The sequence below is a fragment of the Chiroxiphia lanceolata genome, chromosome 24 (genome assembly GCF_009829145.1).
Source record: "Chiroxiphia lanceolata isolate bChiLan1 chromosome 24, bChiLan1.pri, whole genome shotgun sequence".
Taxonomy (NCBI): Eukaryota; Metazoa; Chordata; class Aves; order Passeriformes; family Pipridae; genus Chiroxiphia; species Chiroxiphia lanceolata.
In genome coordinates, this window is record NC_045660.1 from 2,998,096 (window position 1) to 3,017,908 (window position 19,813).

General features: G+C 46.8%; 1 protein-coding gene across 17 annotated transcripts in view; it reads right to left on the reverse strand.

The window, feature by feature from the left end:
- The window catches only part of EPB41 (erythrocyte membrane protein band 4.1), an 86,076-nt gene that overhangs the window by 12,481 nt on the left and 53,782 nt on the right, over positions 1 to 19,813 (reverse strand). For 2 of the 17 annotated variants that reach the window (XM_032710286.1, XM_032710289.1), the window contains exons 13-18: positions 19,548 to 19,676; positions 16,682 to 16,890; positions 14,884 to 14,940; positions 14,727 to 14,771; positions 13,865 to 13,927; positions 10,793 to 10,972 (exon numbers count right to left, since the gene is read on the reverse strand). In XM_032710286.1, coding sequence (XP_032566177.1) covers positions 10,793 to 10,972; positions 13,865 to 13,927; positions 14,727 to 14,771; positions 14,884 to 14,940; positions 16,682 to 16,890; positions 19,548 to 19,676 — 683 coding nt within the window. Of the gene's footprint in view, positions 1 to 3,216; positions 7,676 to 7,893; positions 8,579 to 8,940; positions 8,992 to 10,792; positions 10,973 to 13,864; positions 13,928 to 14,726; positions 14,772 to 14,883; positions 14,941 to 16,681; positions 16,891 to 18,384; positions 18,508 to 19,547; positions 19,677 to 19,813 lie in introns of those variants that run through there. The other 15 variants (XM_032710290.1, XM_032710296.1, XM_032710299.1 and 12 more) reach the window with 14 other exon arrangements.

The window sequence follows — 19,813 nt, forward strand, 5'->3', positions numbered from 1 at the left end:
CCCAAATCCCTTTCACAGACAGAGAAAATAATTTGCATTTTGGAAGTATCTTGCATGACAGAGGCATAAAGGAAGGGAAAGCTGGAATGGAGCCTGTGCCAAGCATATCCTGGTACCAGTAGAGCCAAGTGCAGCAGCAAACATGCAAGCTGGAAAGACAGAATGAAATCCTGATAAGATCAACTGATCAGAAGCACTTTTTGCCTTGCCTTCCTATTCCACTGGTAAGAAGAGAGAGCAATGGAAAGGTATTTGTTTCCAGATAAAACTATCTCTATAAAACTCCCCCCCTTGGGAATTTCAGCATCTGTTACAAATTCTGATCTTATCAAGATTTATTTTCAATTGCAAATGCAAAAGCATCCCTACGTTTAGGGCTCAGATTTGCAGAGTTCCAAGCTCTCCTTGAGACCCAGGAAACCTGAGAGGTGCCTGGGCTGCCAACTACTCATTTCCACGGACACAACCCCAAACCAGCAAGGCCTAAATCAAGCACAGAGCAGCCAAACACAGTGTAAATTAAATAAAGGACAGGATGCAATGCCCCAGAAGAAACAAACTGCCCCAGACACGAATGCAACTAAAGCACCACCCTCTAAATACAGACCTTTGTGCACCTGAGGACTCAGCTGAAGCGTTGCAGTGTAAAGTGCCACACAATAATTCAGACTGGGGATAAATTAATAACAGGCTTAATTACATGGTTGATATCAGTGGCCAAAAGGATTTTTTTTTAAAGTGTTTTTGTATAAATTTGCCTGTGTTTTTTCAAGAACCTGCTGTTTTGCATCAGGATCTATTTGTATGAACCAACTGCCCTGAGCTGTCGGAGTGGGTGTTGTTTTCATGCTGCTGCCTCTCTCCGTAGAATATTCCATTATTCTCATCCCAAACCATACTCTTATCCTGCAGGAGACTTAAGGAGTGCTAAAGTGGTGCCCAACTGCCAGTTACTAAAGATATTTTATAAAAATTAATAAGCCCATGAAGTTACAGTGCTCACTAACTCCTTACAACCACCGCATGGCACACTAGAAATCCCAGCTGGTCAGCACTTCCCAATCCTGTTCTTTTCCAGCCTGGCAATGGAATTGTGAAGGCTGTTATTAGGTTATCCCCAAACACGGATCCACAGAAGCTCACAGGCTCAGAGTGACCACCTAGGGATGCACAAGGAGATGATGATGTTGCTTTGGCAGCAAACCACACTCACCAGATTACGCTCCCAGATCAACTGATGCTCAATCTCACAGCTGGCAAAGCACTTGGGTAAAAAGTATTATAAAGCAGAAAACAAGAGAGCCTTATTTTACAGTACCTGCCATTGCCTTACAGAACTGCTTTGCCTTAAAGATAGAAGTTAAAAAAGGTTTAGAAGCTGTTCAACACACCCTGGCATTGAAAAGGACAGACATTACCTATGGATTTGTGGGCTTGGATGGATCTTTTTAATTGCCATTGATCTGATCACATCCTGACCAGCCTAGTCAGACAACAGAAGGATAAAAGAGATTTTGACCAAAATTAAAAGTAATGCTAGAAAAGACACAATGTGCTAGAAGCTTCAAAATTCAAGTCCTGAGGAAGAATTCAGGATATTACACAACATACAGCAACCACCTCCAACCACTACATCGAGGACTTGGCAACATGAAACCACATCAAGATCAACACTTAAATTATCAAAATAAGGTGGTTGGGCAATAAGATTCCTTGTTGGGCAATATGATTCCTCTGTCCACCCATCCCAGGTCCTCTTCCCATCCCTTTTGTGGGGGATAAGCAGCTTCTTATTCCAAATTCCCTCTGCAGAGAACAAACCAGTGGCACTCACTGCCTCTGGCAAAGAAGGGATAACACATCAGAGTTTATAACTGATATCAATTTTGTTCTGCTGCTTTTTGCTTCCCTCATTTCATAAATGAAGTTAAAGCTCTGCTCTGGTGCCAGGCTCGTCCCAGGGAGCAGCAGCACGAGCAGCCAGATCTGCCTTCCTGGGATCCCTTGTGACAGCACAGGATGAGCCAAATGGTTTATCCAGAATAAACAATCTCACCAAAGAAAAGCTGGCAGTTAGAATCAAAAATTACTCTTGATACAGTCTCTGAACACAACCTGAGCTTCAACCAGCCAAAACCCAACCAGAGGCTCATGTCTTATCATGGAGCAGACAAATGGTGGTTCATTAAGAACGTGGTTTCTTCACTTACAAAACCCAAAAGGAGCATTTTTGTCCTCAGACAGAGGCTCTTGCAGCTGAGCTGTGCAGGATCTGCATCACCTCTGCCCTCAGAACAACTTTCTGCAACTGCTTTTTCCTACCACTCAGTCTCTGAAGCGAAGAGGGAGAAGGTGTTAGTGTGACATTAAGCATTTGGTAGAGGGCTGAACATTCTGACCTCCCTGCAAACAAAGCCTGTCTTAAACCAAGCTGGATTTAATCCTCAGTCAAGTTATTCCAGTCAGTTTAAAAGCTCAGAGCTGTGTGTCCCCTCTCCCCAAGAGCACCAAACCCACACCCAAGAGTGTCCAGTTGACCCAACACTCTGAAAGCCACCAGCAGTGACCCAAGGTCTGATGGCTTCTGGTTTGAGAAAGGAATACAGAGGGTTAGTCCAAGCAATTAATTAACACAGGTTGTTAACACAGCTTTTTTTTGTTAATAAGCAGTGGAAAGGAGGATGTGATTTGCAACAACATTTATTAATGATAAATGTACATATTTACAAAGGAAAATCTGAGAAAAAATACAAAACCGAAAAAGTGTTCCAAAAGAGAGCATTTTAGGTAAAAAAGAAAGTGTTTTTAGTCCCCACAAACTGACCCAACACCACTATGTACCACTGATAGAAGATCCCAAAGGGGCCCAAAGCAAGGCCAGTCCTTCCCTCCAGCCTCACAAACCACGATGGACACAAACAGGGACACAAGAGGAACCACCACTGACAGGTTCTCCAGTGTCACCCACTACCAAGTACAGACCAGAGAGTTCCTGCATGAACCCATAATCCTTTTTTGGGGCTGAATTTACCCAGAAAGCTTCCTTCCTCATTCTGTAGGTCAGAACAGGTGCCATCAACTCACGACCAGAAAAAAGAAAACCCAACAAAGCGGAATAATTCTGAGAGCGACAAATTACTGACACTGATGTGGAGTGAAAGACACTTTGCCCACAACCATCAGGAGTTGGACTCTATGTTCCTTATGGGTCCCCAACCATCAGGAGTTGGACTCTATGTTCCTTATGGGTCCCTTCCAACTCAGGATATTCCCTGATTTTATGATAACCTTCCCAGGAGCCCCGTGGTACAGACACAGCAAGGCCAGCCCAGCCTCTTTCCTCCAAATATAAACTACTCCCTTGGTGCCACGTTGAGGAAATCCACTTCTCCTTGTTACTTCAGGAGGGAAATAGGGAATACCTACTCTTTGGGGTCATCACTGCACAAACTGCAAGGGAGGGGAGGTGGTCTTGGCTGAACTCCATGCCCTGACCTGCCCCTGGAGAGTCCTCAGCTCGTCTTCTACTGACCCCCCAAGAGAGGCAGCACGTGGCAGGAGAAGCAGCCAACACCTTCATTTATCTGCTCACTTTTAACAGTGGGAAAGAAAAAAAGGATGTTGTTTTGCAGCAGTGAACACCTCGAGCATCAGCACATGCAGAGCCCGACACCCAGCGCGGCCTCGGAGCTGAATCCGAGTTCCAAGCCACCAGCAGCATTTTGCTGCTTAAAATTACTGATGTCCACCTTTTCCTAAAGCAGGAAAGCACAAGAGACTCATGTGTGTTTTAGGTGGTGTTCAGAAGAGATGGAACCAGGGTAAGATTCAGAAAGTGAGTGTGGAGCCAACCACACCAATCATGATGGAAAACGCTGGAGCCCCGACAGCTCCTAAGGGGATCCCACACACGAGCACCAAAGAGCTGAGTGACCACACCACAAAACACTGGGAAAGCCTAATTAACATCAAAACTGCTGTCAGACTTATCCTGGTGTGCCAGAGTCACCAAAATGTCATTTTCTGCAGCAGGCCACATTGAAAAATCAGGATTTCTCATGCCAGCTGGGAGGAGGTTACGCGCTGCAGACAATTCCAGGATCCCGGAAGGATCCAGGAAGGGACAACTCAGTTCTCCATCCCTCACAGCCTGGCATGGGTGTGTGAATCCCTGTTAATGGGTGCCAGTGTCAGGGCAGGCAGCCAGGGATTGCCAGTGTTCCCAGCAAGTTTGTTCCTGAGGAAAACAGGGAGTAGTACGGAGTTGGTTCCTTTACAAAACCCCTGAGACCTCTGCTCTTAAACAGCACGAGAGTGAAGGAGCTCTCCCTGTGCTCAAGGATGACAGCAGGCATCCCAAAATCCCTCCTCTGAGGGCGTCCTGCACGGACACCAAGGGAAAAGGGTGAAACCACAGCACCAAGGTGTAAGAGACACGGAATGTGCACAAATGGGAGAGACAACGTTCAGGAACGAGACCTTACACGGAATGCCATGGATGTCACTCCATTTGCCTTACAAGCAAACAGGAAAAAAAGCAGAGGAGGGACTGGAAAAGGGGCTGGAGCCCAGAGGGCACATCCCTGTGGCATCAGACGGATGAGGTTTCTGTTCCTGATAAGCTACAGGAATTCTCTGTCAGGAGGGATCATACCCACCCGGAGGAATATAACTCACCTCTAAACTGCCAGAGAAACAGAAAGCATTTGTTCAATTTTTTTATACTCTGCAGTGATAACTGGTATACAAATCCCAAAAATGTTCCTGAGTGTTCTCAGAGTGTAAAGTTTCCAAGGTTTTTTGCTGATGGCAACCAGCCTTATCTCAAGATTAAAAAAGAGAGAGAAAGAGACCGTTTGAATTAAAGAATTACAGAATTGAGCTGAAGTGGCAGAGCCCACCTCTCATCCCTCTGGGATGAGACACCCTGAGCACTCCAGTCAGATATTGCTCTGGGTAAAGAGTTTTAAACTTCAGGTCCTTTGGAATTGGGTGACAGAGCTACAGAAACCATGGCTTTGCCAAAGCCACCCATGTGGCTTCCAAGTCCTTGTCAAGGAACCAAAAAGACACACACAGGAACCTCAGCTGTGCATTCCAAGAGGGATCCCGAGCAATGGCTGTGGGAAGGGAGCACCTGTTGTGTTTAAGCTGCTCTTCTCCAGGAAATATGGACAGAAAATGAACAAAGAGACACCCACACAACTCCCATCCCTTCCCTCCCCAGCCAGGTTGGGGAGAGCAAACAGTCCCTGTTTCTCATCATGTCTGTTCCAATTTTGGGAAGGAGATGCAGGCAGGGAATCCCAGCCAGAAGCATCCCCCTGGCTTCTTCCATCCTGCATCTTCTGCACGTGGCACCTCAACATCTCTTTCCACCTCTCCTCTCCAGGGCCCACTTTTGTCTTCCTAAACTCCACCCCAAACTCGCTGGAGTTCAAGTGCATTCCAAGGGATGCTCCAAGGATGCAGGGACACAGCCTGCTGACACTTTCCTTCACCTGGACACCTGGACAACAACCCTCTGACTCCTACACTTCCAAGCACTGAAGGAGGAAGACTGTGTATTAAAGGCAGTGTATTAAAAAGGGAAGAATCTTTTCCAGTGAAAAATCCTCACAAAACAAAGTCCTAAAGGCACAAACCGGTGAACTAATCGGAGCAGGGTACAAGAGGAACTGGAAAGATTCCTGTGGGACTAAAACAAAGAATATCACTACCAACCTAAGTTTCTGAGACAGCATTTAGAGCCTCAACCTGTACACTGAAAGCAAGAGGTGGCTCGAGTGGTCCGTGACACACCACGGACCCTCTGACCAGACAGCACATGCCATGTTTGCCTTATTCCTGCAAGCTTATCTGCTTCCTAAATAACACTGTTCACATGGATACAGATCTAGAAAGGGTTATAAATACATGTATTTATATATATTCACACATTTTAGTCCCTGTAATAAAGGTCTGCTCCTTTCTCTCCCGTGCTGCTGGAGCAGCTGCCACCACTGGTGGCACTGGGGGCTGTTCCCAGAGTAACTGTGTCCAGCCCAATCCTCCAGCAGCTGCAGGAAAACACGGATTAGTGCTGAAAGGAGACACAGGGGGCTCAGCTCAGCCCCATCTTTAGTATTTACAGAAAAGAAACCCCTCAGACACAAAGTCCCACCTTCCCTCCAGCTCACAAAGCAGCTCTGCTCAGCCCAGCTGGGCTGGAGCCTGCACAGCTCAGCCAGGAGAACTGGGATAAAGGGGAGCATCATCCAGACATTTACACTGTAGGCAATAAACAACAGGCAGCATGCAAGGGTTTGGGTAAAGAAGTCAAAAACAATCGAGGGCTTTAACATTTAGAAGTGTGTCCTGATGTGGCCAAGCCAACATGGCAACAGAGGGGATGTTAAAACAGCAGGTGACTCCAGCCCTGTGACCTCAGCAAACATGAGTCCGTTAGTTCCACACAAATGAAACAAAACAAATCCCAAGTGCACTGAGACCATCAGATCCCAAGAAATGATTAATCTAGGTCGACAATAAATATCTCCTTGCAGTGGGCTTTCTCCTGTAACACTGTGTATTTTCTTGGACATGTGAATAGGGGTGGAAAGGGAAGCCAGGATGCTTTGCCAAAGGCTTCACCCACTGGAAAAAAGAAAAGCTGCCTGTCCCTGTCCCTGAGTCATCACTAACAGCAGTGAGAACCAGTACTTTGTATTGAAATGCCAATCTGAGTTTCCTAGGAAAGGAGTGGTTATGGATTAGATTCTGATATTCTTCCCAGAGATTCAACCTCTTGCTGCCCAGAGAGGTTGTGGACTCCCCATCCCTGGAAGTGTCCAAGGCCAGGTTGGACAGGGCTTGGAGCAACCTGGGCTAGTGGGAGGTGTCCCTGCTCCTGGCAGGGGGTTGGACTGAGATGGGCTCTAAGGTCCCTTCCCTCTAAGGTCCCTTCCAACCCAAACCATTCCAGGATTCCATAATTCAGCAGATTACTGCAAAGCCTCTTTTGGACCAGTATCAAAGGTTCTCCAGTTTTTGAACATCTTACATTAAAAACAACAAGTTTTAAAGCAATTTTCCAGCAATTCCTACGTGAAGTCTACAGGGGCTCAGGAAGCCAGCGACTCCTCCCATCATTTCCTCTCCCCGTCTGCTCTCTCACAGCAATCAGGAACAGGGTTCAAAGAATTTGCTTTTGCACAGTAGGAAACTTCAGGAGGGACCTGGCAATCCCAGACCACTCCTGCCAGGTCCCATCCCAGCCACACAAGGACACACAGAGGGATTTAACAGGACGGTCACGGGATGTCCCTCCCCGGGACAGCGAACTAGAGAGATCAAAGACCAGGACAAGGAAGATGCAGCAGAGGCCACGGCCAAGAAATTCAGGAGCTTTGGTCTTGAGGTTTCAACATGACCCTGCTGCCACTCAGAGAAAGAGCAGCCACCAAACAGTCAGTGCTACAACGAGGAGAAAGGACATCATAAAGGGAATACGTGGAGAAGGAAAAATGCTAGAGTACAGCTGACACTTTTTGAGTGCTTTCTGCTCTTCAGGAATTGCAATTGAAACCTTTGGAAGAGTTTCTTCACTTGCTGGCCGGGGAAAGGCTGTCTCAGTAGGTATCTGCTGCTTTTTTAATTTGTCTTCATCCTGTACTAACAGAGGACGTTCCCGTTTCTGCTTTCGTGGTAGAAGATCAAGAAAGACAGAGAGAGATGAACAAAAATGACAGATGGGAAGTGCCCAAAAGTGACACTTGGAGGTGTGCAAAGCATTAGGACAGCTCTTCTCAACATAAAATAAACTGCCCTGGGGAGCAGAGCAGCCCCTGGCCTGGGCCACACGAGCCTTGGAGCTACAGAACCATGTCCTCCCTGCAGAACTGACTGACATCTGGATCAGGGTTGTGGTGGTTTGTGCCTGCCCTGCCAGGAAAGCAGGTGCTCAAAACCTCCTGGAGTGTTTTGGAATTGGAATGGTCGAGAAAAAAGTCGGAGGCATTAGAAACAGGGATGGTGCAGTACAAAAGGTGGTCTCTGACAGCTTCCTAATCTACCCTTAAAACCAGCGTTTGGCAAATCCCATGGAGCAGCCAGACTGCAGAGCAGATACAAAAGGCTTTTCCAAAGCTCTGACCAGAGTATCAAAACACTGATTGGTCTGAAAATTCTACTGGAACAAGTGTAAAATTGCTATTCTCAGAAATGCCACGTGTGGAACGGGCAGGATGGCAGTGGGAGCACTGCAAGCTCCTGGAATTTTGCTCCGTGTTTTAGCACTTTTGTTTCTGGAGTCTGAGGAACGTTAAAAACCCGGAATGAGTAAATCAGCACACAGGACCATGCAAAGCCTCCAGCACTTCTGCTGAAGAAAGAAAAGATTGGGGGAATGTTGCTGTGCAGTAACTCTCCATCCCTTTAGTTTGGCAGCCCTGGGCAAATCCAAGTGTACTTAGGAGAGGAAAAACTTGGCTCTAAGCTCCCTCAGCTGAGCCAACCTCCTCTGGTCAGTGCGGTATTTTGGGACTGGTTCTTTGCACACCCCTAAGTGGTGAGAATTGGGGAGAAAGTAGCTGGGAGACTGGGCAGCAAAAGAAAATATAAAATGCCAGAGTAACATGATTGTTAAAACAACAAAGAAACGGAAAGAAAGACAACATAAAAAGAACAGGGAAGAGTTAAACTTTCAGAATTGCTTTTCTCGCCGAATACACGGTTATATCGTTCATGCAGCTTTTCGAACCAGCCATGCACCAAAATAAGCAAAAACTGAAAGCTGCAAAAGCTGCAGCAAGAGCCAAAGACCTCTGGGTGTGAGTTATGAAACTACTTCATGTAGCCAAAAGAAAAAAATGTTATCCAGCAGCTGCTGTCGAGTTTTTGCTCGGTGCCATTGCAATAGCAGGTCTGGTTCAGAAGCACAGATCAGAGCAGCAGCTTTACCTCAAGCCCACCAACCTGTCTCTCAGAAGATAGGACAGTGACTTTCTTGACCTGGACACACAAAGCGTGTTAAGGTTCAGTTGTCTCGTAATAAAACATTCAGGAACAGCAGAAAAGCAGCCCCTGGTACAAAACCCTTTGGCCACTAGGGCAGGGTGAAGGTACCACTTTGCACGGTGAATTATCATCCTTAAATTACCACTGTGATTTGTCAGCCTTAAATTAGCATCATGATTTGCCACCCTTCAACACGTGCAGGTGAAGGAAAACACCCTCCCTGGTCAGTGTCTGGTGAAGATGCATTTCTGGAAGTTCCCAGAATGTGTCCACCTCCACCTCAGAGCAAGACCTTTCAGAGAGGGTCAGACTAAGAGGGACCTTCCAGAAATGCAAATCCAAGGACACTAAAGACCCACTGTGGCTTTAGATGGGACAAGCTCACACCATCCAAGACCTCACAATATGGTCACCTTGTCAGAAATTCTCCATAATAACCAAGAATATAATTCTTGAACTGCAGTTGTGGGGCTTGAGAGCCCCTGCTCTGTCCCACCCACACCCCAAAAACCACGTTGGCACCGTGGGCAGAGCTCTGCTGCCCAAATTCCTGTGGATTTAAACTGAGTAAAGCCTATCCATGTGTTAAACAGGGTAGTCCCAAGGACTGTTTGCCCAGAGAAGCTGTGGCTGCCCCAGCCCTGGAAGTGTCCAAGGCCAGGTTGGATGGGGCTTGGAGCAACCTGGGCTGGTGGGAGGTGTCCCACAGCAGGGCGTGGAACGAGATGGGCTTTAAGGTCCCTTCCAACCCAAACCACTTTGTGATTCTACAGCAATCAACCCTAAGTTCAATTTGGGGATTTCATTTTTCCTAAGCTGTCCTGGGTTTTCTCTACACTTTGAGGAGCTTGCAATAAACTTGGTGTTAAACCTCTTGTAGGTGTTACAGTGCTCCATCCACTGCAAGACTATTTACTGACTAATAAGTGTTTCCCTTGCACTGGTTTGAAGATTAAATACAAGTTCATCTGCAGGGCTGTGGGCAGGAAGGAGAGAAGCTGGGCTTAAACCAGGAGAGAGTCTCCAACTGTCACCACTGCAGCCAGGATGCAATTTTTCTGTTGTAATAAAAAATTGCATTTACTACTGAGTGAGAGGGTAATCAGAGATTGATTACCATGGGTGCTAACTACAGTTTTACTCACAAGCTTCAAACCTGAGTTAGGCACCACCAATATGACATAGAGAAGGTGTCTCTTAGCCAAGAAGAAACCAGTTGGTGACAGATCTCTGCTGTTCCAACTGGGTTTCTTTGAAAAATTACCTTTTTTAAGGAAATTAGCAGAGAAACTGGGTGTAAGTGGCTACTAACACACAGGCCCTCTTCCTGGAAGGAGGAAGGTTCCCATCACGTATGAACAGCCCTGCTGAGGAGTCTTCCTGAAGCCTCCACAGCAGATCAGCACCTGGAGTTCCTAATGCAAGTCTAAACCCCAAGAAGAAACTGGAGAATAAAGTGATTTCGGAAAAATTATCCCATCCTAGTGCTTCTGCACTGGGTTGCAATATTATCACTGGAAGTAATAATTCTCTTAATTTAAGAGTTTAGGTGGATTTTGTCCAACATTTTGGGGAGATCCAGTCCCCAGGCCAGCCATGGGAAGTGCTCTCTAACATCACAGTGACAGCAACACCAGGAAAAGCAGCCCCAAAAGCAGGTGAGGAATCCCTACATCCTTCCCCGCCGAAACAAAAATCGCATTTTTATGACGCCTACGACTTCAACTCTCCCAGGGACCATCCCACAGGCTAAAAGGCCACCCCCTGGAACACCACCATGCCCCAAGGTACTCACTCCATCCGCTCCTGTGGGGATCTGCCCGTTGACGTTGAGGGTCCGGAAAGGGGAGTGGGTGGACAGACGTTTGTCCCACTCGCTCGGCCGCGGCTCCGGGACGGACTCCATGAAGTTCTTCTTCAGCTCGCTGATGTTGGCATGGTGCTTCTTGATTTCCTCCTGGGGCTTATCTAGATCCTACCAGCAAAAGGGACAGGATGAGTGAAGGGGTGCAGGGAGGAGCTGGGACTGCCTAGGCTGGGCTTAGCAAAGCTGCGCTCAGCGGGGCTGCGGCCGAACCTCCCCCGCGCTGCTCACACTGCAAACACACAAAGGGAGCGTCCTCTCTCCTCTCTCCTCTTGGATTAATCATGGAGCGGGGTCTCCTCCAGGAGAATCTCCACCAAAGCAGTGACAGCTCACCTGGAATCTCATGGATTTTCCCCCACATGGGATTTTTTTTTTTTTAAGAGTTGCCAGACTGGGTTATTTTTCAAATTGGGTAGGTTTGCTTTCTTTTCCCTCTGCAAGCCTGAATATTCCCAGGTATCAATACAATTAATGTTCAATAACATGTTTTCCCATGTTATTTCCCATGGTTTTTTTTTTTTTGCTCTCTTCATACCTATTTCTCTTTAATCCTAACAGGAATTATCTCTGCTCCCAGAATATCCCCATTACCATCGTTTCCCCTCCTTCTCATCTCATCCCTCCAGGAGCTACCACAGGAGGTTTTAGACTTCTGAAAAGAAGATGAGATGATTTTTTTTTTTTTAATCAAACTGAGAATTTCCTTTATGTTGGATCAGTAAAAAACTCCTGATGATTTTTTTTTTTTTCCATCTGGAAAAAGCCAGATTTCTACTCTGTGATGCCAGTTTACAGCATAAACACACAGACTTCCAAGGCAAGTCAACTTGATAAAAATAGTTTTTTCTTTGCAAGCAAACCAGAGTTTGTAGAAAACAAAGCTCCTGCATAAAATAGGTGTAAGCCAAACAACAACTTTTCTGGACAGGGCCAAAAAGCAGCAAGAAAGGGAGAAATCAAGGTCAGTAAAAGCATCACTGGGAAATTTAACTATTTTTGTGCTTTCAGTTGTTACTCAGCCCATTAATTTTAGAAGATGGAAGAGCAAACACATCCCTAAAGGAGGGGCCCTCCCAAAAATCTGCATCCCTGCAGCTCACCCAGGACACAGCTAAACCCCAAATGCCTCTTTAACAACATTTACTCTTTTTGGCACAGTTCTAGGGGGAAAAAATGCAAGTTTTGGCATCAATTCTGGATGAAAGTATAAGTCAAGTGCCTGCTGGGTAGGGAAAAAAAGCAGAAATAAGTCTGCTGAAGACTCCAGGGTAAATCCCTTGCCTGGGTCCAGGAACCCTACAGCTGCTCCTGGCTTAGAGAAGAGAGAAGGACCACCTTGGCTTTTCCAGCACTGTGCAGGAGCAGGGCCTGGGAGGGCTGGAGAGGAGCTAAAGCCACGAGGAGCTACGTGGAGCCAGGTCTGGAAAGCACCTTGAGGAACCAGCTCACTCAGCGTCACCTCTTTTTCCTCCTGTTTTTCCCTTTCTGTAAGAACCTGGTGTAGGTGGAGAGTTAAAAGGCTTTCAACAAAATCAACAGGCAGCTTCAGGAGGGTGAGGTCTGCTGGGAAAATCTCTGATCTGCCAAATGCATGGGCTAAAAAACACAAAGGGAAGGAAGGGGGTGAGCTGCTGGGTGAGCCCTGTTCTAGGGGAGGGCTGGAGCACCTGCAACAGAACCAGGGAGGGAAAGGGCTGGGTGGCAGAGGCAGGTGTTGCAGTAACAGGAAAAAGGGGGTTGGAAGCGATGGCAAAGCTCTGTTTGGGGTTGGGGAGATGGAGCTGTTTTGAGTTGGGTGGAAGAAGGCGACAGGCAGAGTCTTCAGAGCTCCAGCAGCGACCTGATGTGTTCACACCCTTCACTCGTGGCTCAAAGCTCTATGTTGTAGCAGGTTTTAAAAAAAAAAAAAAAATTAAAAAAAAAAACCAAACAGAACACACAAACAAAAAAAAAAACACCCAAAAGCTGCAAAACTTTGAAAATTCCGATTAGGAGAAGGCAGTTGGTTCACTCCACTTTTTTCAAGAGATGGTAACAGGGAAACCCTACGAGCTGCTGGGGCTGCAAGTCTGAGTAGAAACACGTAACACAGAGTATCAGAAGCCACAAAACATCTCCCATAACACAGTGTATTAAAGAATTAAAATATATGATTGGCGTGGTCTGTTCTGAGACCGTGCTTGGGCTCCCAAATTCAAAGGGAAGAGCTGTAACCTGGAGGGATGAGCCACCCGTGACCACTGAGCCCCCATGTCAGATCTCTGGGGAGCTGGCACTGAGCAGGATGGGACCTGGGGGGTGCTGAGGTGCTGCAAGGCAAGGAAGGGCTGAAGGAGGATGGAAACATCCCTGCAGCATCCAAAAGGATCCCTCCTGCCTGAAGCAACATGGACATTGTGGTGGCCTGAATGCCCAGGGGTGACAACTTCATTGAATCCCAGAATGGTTGGGGTTGGGAAGGACCTCAAAACTCATCCAGTTCCACCCCCTGACAAGGGCAGGGACACCTTCCACTAGCCCAGGTTGCTCCAAGCCCCATCCAACCTGGCCTTGGACACTTCCAGGGATGGGGCAGCCACAGCTTCTCTGGGCAACCTGTTCCAATTTCCCCTGCAGCTTATCCTGAATTTTGTATTTTCATAGACTGGCTTTTCCCCCAGGAAAGTAATTTGTTCCAAGCAATGAAAAACTAGTCCCCACTACAATCTATGCCCCTGTGAGCACCCAGTGGGTCCCAGAGCAGATCTGAGCTCTGCCAATCATGTATTTTGGGTAGGTATGAGAGAATGAAAGTCAGAAGAGGTAGAAGGAAGAATGGCTGCACATCATCATGTTTACTGTCACCATGCAAAAGCATAATTAAAAAATCAAATCAAATCAAAAGGTCTCTCATGCAAGAGCATGCAAAATAAAGGCAGCAGCAGAAGAGGAAGAAGTTCAGCGCAGATGCAGAAGGTTTAGGCAAATGCAACTCAAAAAAAGCTTCAAGTTCATACAAACCTCCAACATTAAATTGCTATGCCTGATATAAATGTTTTCACCATCTAGCCTCTTTGATCTCTTCTGTGAAAATGAAAGGAAAGGGGGAAACAAAACAAAACAAACAAACAAAAAAAAAAAAAGCACAAAAAATTAAAACGTTGGTCTTGCGGGATCGAGAAATTGGCAAATTAAAAAAGTTAACTCAAGGTCGGGAGTGCAGCGCTGAGGCAGCGTGGGGTGGGAATTCCCACCAGGAATGGGGGTCTGGCTCATGGAGAATGGGAGATGTGATGAGTCCTTTAAAGAGACAGCTCCCGGGGGCCTCAGCTCCGGCCACAAAGAGACAGTTACTGGTTTTCCATGGAAGCCTTGCACAGGTCACCACGTGACATTCCTGAGGGATGCAGGCCCACCCCAGTGTGAGGCTGTACTGCCTGGAGTAACCTTTGCAAGGTCCCAGTGTGCACAGTAACTATGCCTTAACCACCTTTCCCATCCTGGATGTGTCCCTGTTACTTAATCAATACCAAAAAAAAAACATCCTCTTCATTTTTTATTTTTTTTTTTTTTGCATTTCCTGCAATGCAAACTGCACAGTTTTCTCTGGTTTCTAAGTAAATTTGTTACAGAGAAGATAAATTTCATAAGTCAAGCCAACTGTGTTTCTTTTGAACATTCAACAAGCATAATTTTAGCAATCAGGCTGTGTCTATGGGACAAAAAAAACTACTCATTTTCCAATCAAGTATTTGGTAGTCAAAAGAAAACCAACACCCCAACCCAAAGCATAGGAAGAAATTGGAGCACTGTCTTTTTAAACATGTTACAGATGCATGAGTGATATGGCAAATTTGGCTGGTGAAAGGGTAAAATGGCTAACCTTCCTCATTCTTATCAGCTCTTCCTCTTTTTCTGCAGGTTGCTGCTGTTGGGCAGTGATAAAAAAAAAAAAAAGAGTTGGTTCATTTAACTATGTTGAACCTTAAAAAAAACCCAAAACAACTGTGAGCAACCTAAACTGAATTATTAGCACAAACCTGGGGCTGGGCACCATTCGTGGTGGGGACTGTGACCTCAATGTGTGTTTTCCTCACCTACATTTAAGAAATAAATTGGTAAAAACATTTCTTGTTAGTGGATTTGTTTCAAGAAACTGTTCAGTTTCCAAACACAGCTGCATAAAGTTGGTTTTGAGGTGCTGGGGGAACATGCAAAAACCAACATGCAGCCCTGGGTTAATGGCACGGCAGCTCTGTTAGTCAACAGCAGGTGAAATAATTCCTTCAGCTTGAGAATTATTTATATTTGAAACCAGTGCTCTCCAGTGCTTCTGAAGAAGGGCTTCCCACTTGCATTAGCTCGGCCAGGCAATGTTTTCAAATGTCATTTGCAGCTGGATCTCCCAGTGAAATCCCAACAAAGCAACATGCTCCAATTAACACAGACCTTCTCAAAAACAGAAATTATTGGTTATATGCACAGGTATTATGTTGGCAGAGGCAGTAAGAGCAGGCTTAGCTACAAAACCAAGCCTAACATCACTAATTAAGTTCTTTCCTGTCCATAAGTAGAGAGCCAAGATTGTCTTAACACTCTCAAGGAAGTATTTTAGGGAAACTGGGTTGCCAAGTACTCTGAAGGCAAAAGCATCAGTGGGTGTTAAAAGAAGTGATGCAGCTACATTGGAGAAACAGGGTAAATTTGGCACGTTCAAATCCACAATTTCCTCCCACATCTATATTTAAAGGGGGGGGAAAAAAATCCAGTGTTTAAGCACTTAAGAAAAAACCTGTAATAAGTGAGATGGGATGAGTAAAATTTCCTCGTTCTCAGTGTAACACAGGGGAGGGGGAGCAGCCAGGCAGGAACTCTGTGCTCCAATTCCAACTCCACAGTGCCAGCCTGAGGATCCCTTCAGCACTTTCAGTTAAAAATTACCACTCACACAGGCCGTGGAATTTTTTGAAGGAACTGTCCTTTCCTTTACCTCCATCTCCCAACCTTAATTAAGAGGGATTTCCCCTGGAGATGTCACATAAGACCCACTGTGTGATATGTTATAGGAAATGTGGCTCCAGCAATGCTGAGATCAGCTACATTTTGGGGTAATGTGAAAATTGTGTCTCAAGGCAAACACTTCTGCTGCACCACTGCAAGGCTCCAGTTCAATAAGATCTGCAGAATATTAAGGACACTGTAATATCAACATTAATTTTGCACATTATTCTGACTTATTAGAACAACACACACATATCAAACCCGGCAAAGGCCTCAGACATTTGTAGGAAGATCAAATAATGCTTAAAAAAATGGCATTTAAACAACAAACCCCCCAAGGTCTCACCAGTGCCATCGCCAACTAAAGTTTTAGTCCAGTTTGCAGCACTGTGTTACCACCAGTGTCACCAGCTCTCCCAGCCAAAGCCTATCAATGTGAAAAACATTCCGGCGCTGGGCTGCAGCCAGATCCATATCACTGATTTCACTGGAATTGCCTCCTGCTGTCGTACCAGGAATCAAGGGGCACAGCCTGGCCATGGGTGAGCCCTAAACTCCAAGCCCACGAGCACGTGCAGCTCTTGGCAGCGTTTTTAACCATCTTAAGGTTGCACTTAGTTTGACTGCAGCCACCAAAACTTGGAGTGACTCCTCTTCCACAAGGAATGTCAGGGCTGGGATTTCCCTGGCAGCCAGACCCTCGTGCCTGCTCCCCACATGATGCCTGAGGGATAAACCCCTCATCTCCCAGGAGGAGGAGGTGGACAGAGCTGCTGCTTTGGGGTGGCTTCTCGAGTGACACTCCAGCTCTTCCCAAGAGACTCCGGTCTGACCTACCTTGGATGCATCAGCTGGCTCTGCCTTGGCTTTCTCTGGTGGGAATTCCTCACGTCTCACATCAGCTTTTGCTGTTTCCTTCCCTATTTTAGATGTGGCCACATCCTTCACGTCAGGCTTAGCTGGGGCTGGCTCTGCAGGGTGGCTCTGAGCGATGGCCGGGGCCGAGGTGGGCCGGGGACTCCGCTCCGGGGTTATCACAGCCACTGCTGAGGAGGGGGGACACACAGGGACAAGGTTCAGAGCAGGTAATGTTCCAAAGCTCTAGGTAAAGTCTTTCCAAATTACAGTGCTGTCATTTAAAAAGAAAGGGAGGAGGAGGAGGAGGTAAAAAAAAAGGGAAACGAAATAAAGATGTTGAGCGAAGCAGCTTGTGCATTTAGTACGGGAGAGTTGGGATTATTTTCCTTATGGTTTAAATAAAATCAAATAAAGCCCCACACCAGATGGTTTACAAAAAGCAAGCTTGCACTCTGCAGAGAAGCCACACCAGAAAGGCAAATCTGGAATTTGACATCGTGCCACGGATTTCTGGGTCCTTCACACACAACTGACACGGACTCCACTCCAGTGCCACCACAAAACAGACACAGCGTGGGGAGTTCTGGGCTTGTGGGCACCTCCTCAACCAGAAACAGATGGTTTCTGGAAGGGAAACACAGGCTTTCCCCCCCCTCCCCAATCTTTTAGGCAACTCAAATGAAAAAATAATCAACAAGCATCGCTCTAGAAAACTTCACAGCAACTTCCAGGTGGGATTCAAAGCAGGCTGGGCTGTGTGTCCCGTGGGGTATCTCTGAGGCAGCACAGTGGGAAGATACCCAGCACCTCCAGGTCAGTGACAGTGCAGGAATGAACAGCATGCTGCCAAAAAAATCACCTTTCCAGAGGATGACAGTCTTAAACACAAGCACTAGCCCCACAGAAAATCAACTGCCTATTCCTTTCCTTCAGTTCCTGATTTCCCAGGCAGTTCCTGATCCTTGAAAGGCCTGACTCCAACAAAATATTCAAGTCAATACTGTGTGACAAAGCCAACCCCAATTAATTCCCTGTGTGTACCTATAGATACAATAAGCTATTTGGTTCTCCTGATGTTCTTTTTATGGATGTTCCACTAAAAATACACCCAAAATAGTATCTTCGACGTGGTCCCACATTCCCAAAGTCACAGTTTGCAGCAGGATCACACTGTGCAACCCACCCCATCCAACACTGGTGTCCAGTCAAAGACACTGGAAAATTTGCTGTTAAAAAAGAAATTGTGATTTCAAGCAACTCCTTAGTAAGAATTCCTGTTTCACTGAAAAGGTCACTGCATCTCATCTGTGCGTAAATAAAACATGAGAGAATAAAGCATCCACATGACCAAAAAATGTACGAGATGGTGGGGGGGCAAAAAAGAACCTGATTTTCCAGAGACTTCAATTACACCTTCAAGACAAACACCTGGACCCACCCCAAACCCCACACCACCACCACCACCACAGGCTCCGTCCTCTCCCCGCTCCTCAGCACAGCAGCTCACTTCTGTGACCCAGACACTGTGTTATCCTTTCAGGAGGACAATCAGTGCCCTGTCCCAGTGTATTTATGCCATGGAAGCGGTGACAGTCGCTGGGAAGGTTGTACAGAGGTGGGATGGCAGGGACAGCCGGGATGAGGAGGATGCTGGGAGAGCAAAGCCATCATCGCGGTGGTACCTGGCTCCTTCGGGACTGGCTCTAGTTCTCTCACCATCATCATTTTTTCTTCCTCCTCCTCCTCCTCCTCCTCCTCCTCCTCTTCAATTGGGCTTATCTCAATACTGCCAAGATCACGTTTGGCTAAAAAAGTTATGGATGTGTTAAAATGCCACCTCAAAGATGAAGCAGCAAAGGAAATACTGCCACCAGTAAATCCACACAGCCACCTCTCCTGCTCCTCTCCCAGGGCATGAAGACATGCAGGAAAAATGATAACAGACACCAAGCTTTTCCTTTGCCATCCAACAGTGAGTTCTGGGCTGCCTAGAACTGCATTTTAGTTAATTTTCCTGATTAACTACTTTAGGGTATTTTGACACATGATTTAAACACAGTAAAAAAGCACTGCCCCAAAATAAAAGATATAAAATGTAGGTTGGAACTGGATGATCTTTAAGGTCCCTTCCAACACAAACCATTCCATGATTCTATGACTGTACCATCACCCCACTAACAGTCCCTGCTGGGAACGGGAGAGTCAGGAGGAGGAAAAGTGCAGGAGATGGATAAGAAGGGGCAGCTGCATCAGGAGAGCCCAGGCTGTGCTCAGGTCTGACACCGGCTGATGTCCACTCTGCTGCCCCCCATCCCATGGAATATCCTCCAGTGTTTTCCATCCTAACCAAGAAAACATGAAGTTCTCAGTTACCTCCCTCCACGGCTTCAGTCTCCTCTTTCTGCAACAACTAATCAACCCTATTTTAATCATGATTAGCGTGGATCTGACTGCAGCAGCGACGTTGCTCTGACACCCTTTTCCAACTAGGGAAGCAGCACTCCCTAGTGAAGAAATAAAGCGGAATGTAGGTGACCTCCAGCAGTCCTGGATCTCATAACCTGATTTTCAGGCACTACAGCTCAGGGGAGCAAACCTTCCAGGAAGGAACAGCGAGGGAGGAGGGTTAAGAGGCCACTGCACACTCACTTCCACACACAGCCAAGCCACGGCACCCGCTCACCTCACCCAGGGCACTCCTGGAAAGCAGCACACAGCAAAGCCAGGGGGGATTTTAGTGGCAACAAACACCACCACAAGCAGTGCAACCTGTGTCCTACAGCACTGCACCACTTCACCCCCACAGTGACAGCACAGCAGCCACCAAACGCCGCTGTGGCTGTACCTGACCGCGGCGGCACCGGCTCCGGGAACTTTGGCTTGGCAACAGGAACCTTAACCACCTCTACCTTCTCCTCCTCCTCTTCCTCCTCTGCAATGGGTTTCATTTCAAAAGTTTCAAGAGTGTGTTTGGCTAGAAAGAGGTTTGCAGGTGTTAATAGGGGTTGGGGACCCGCACGGACACACGACGGTCACCACAGCAAAGAGTGAGGAGATCCCTCTCAGCAGCTGGGAACAGCAAAGAGGTTTGCAAACCAGGCAGCTCAACAG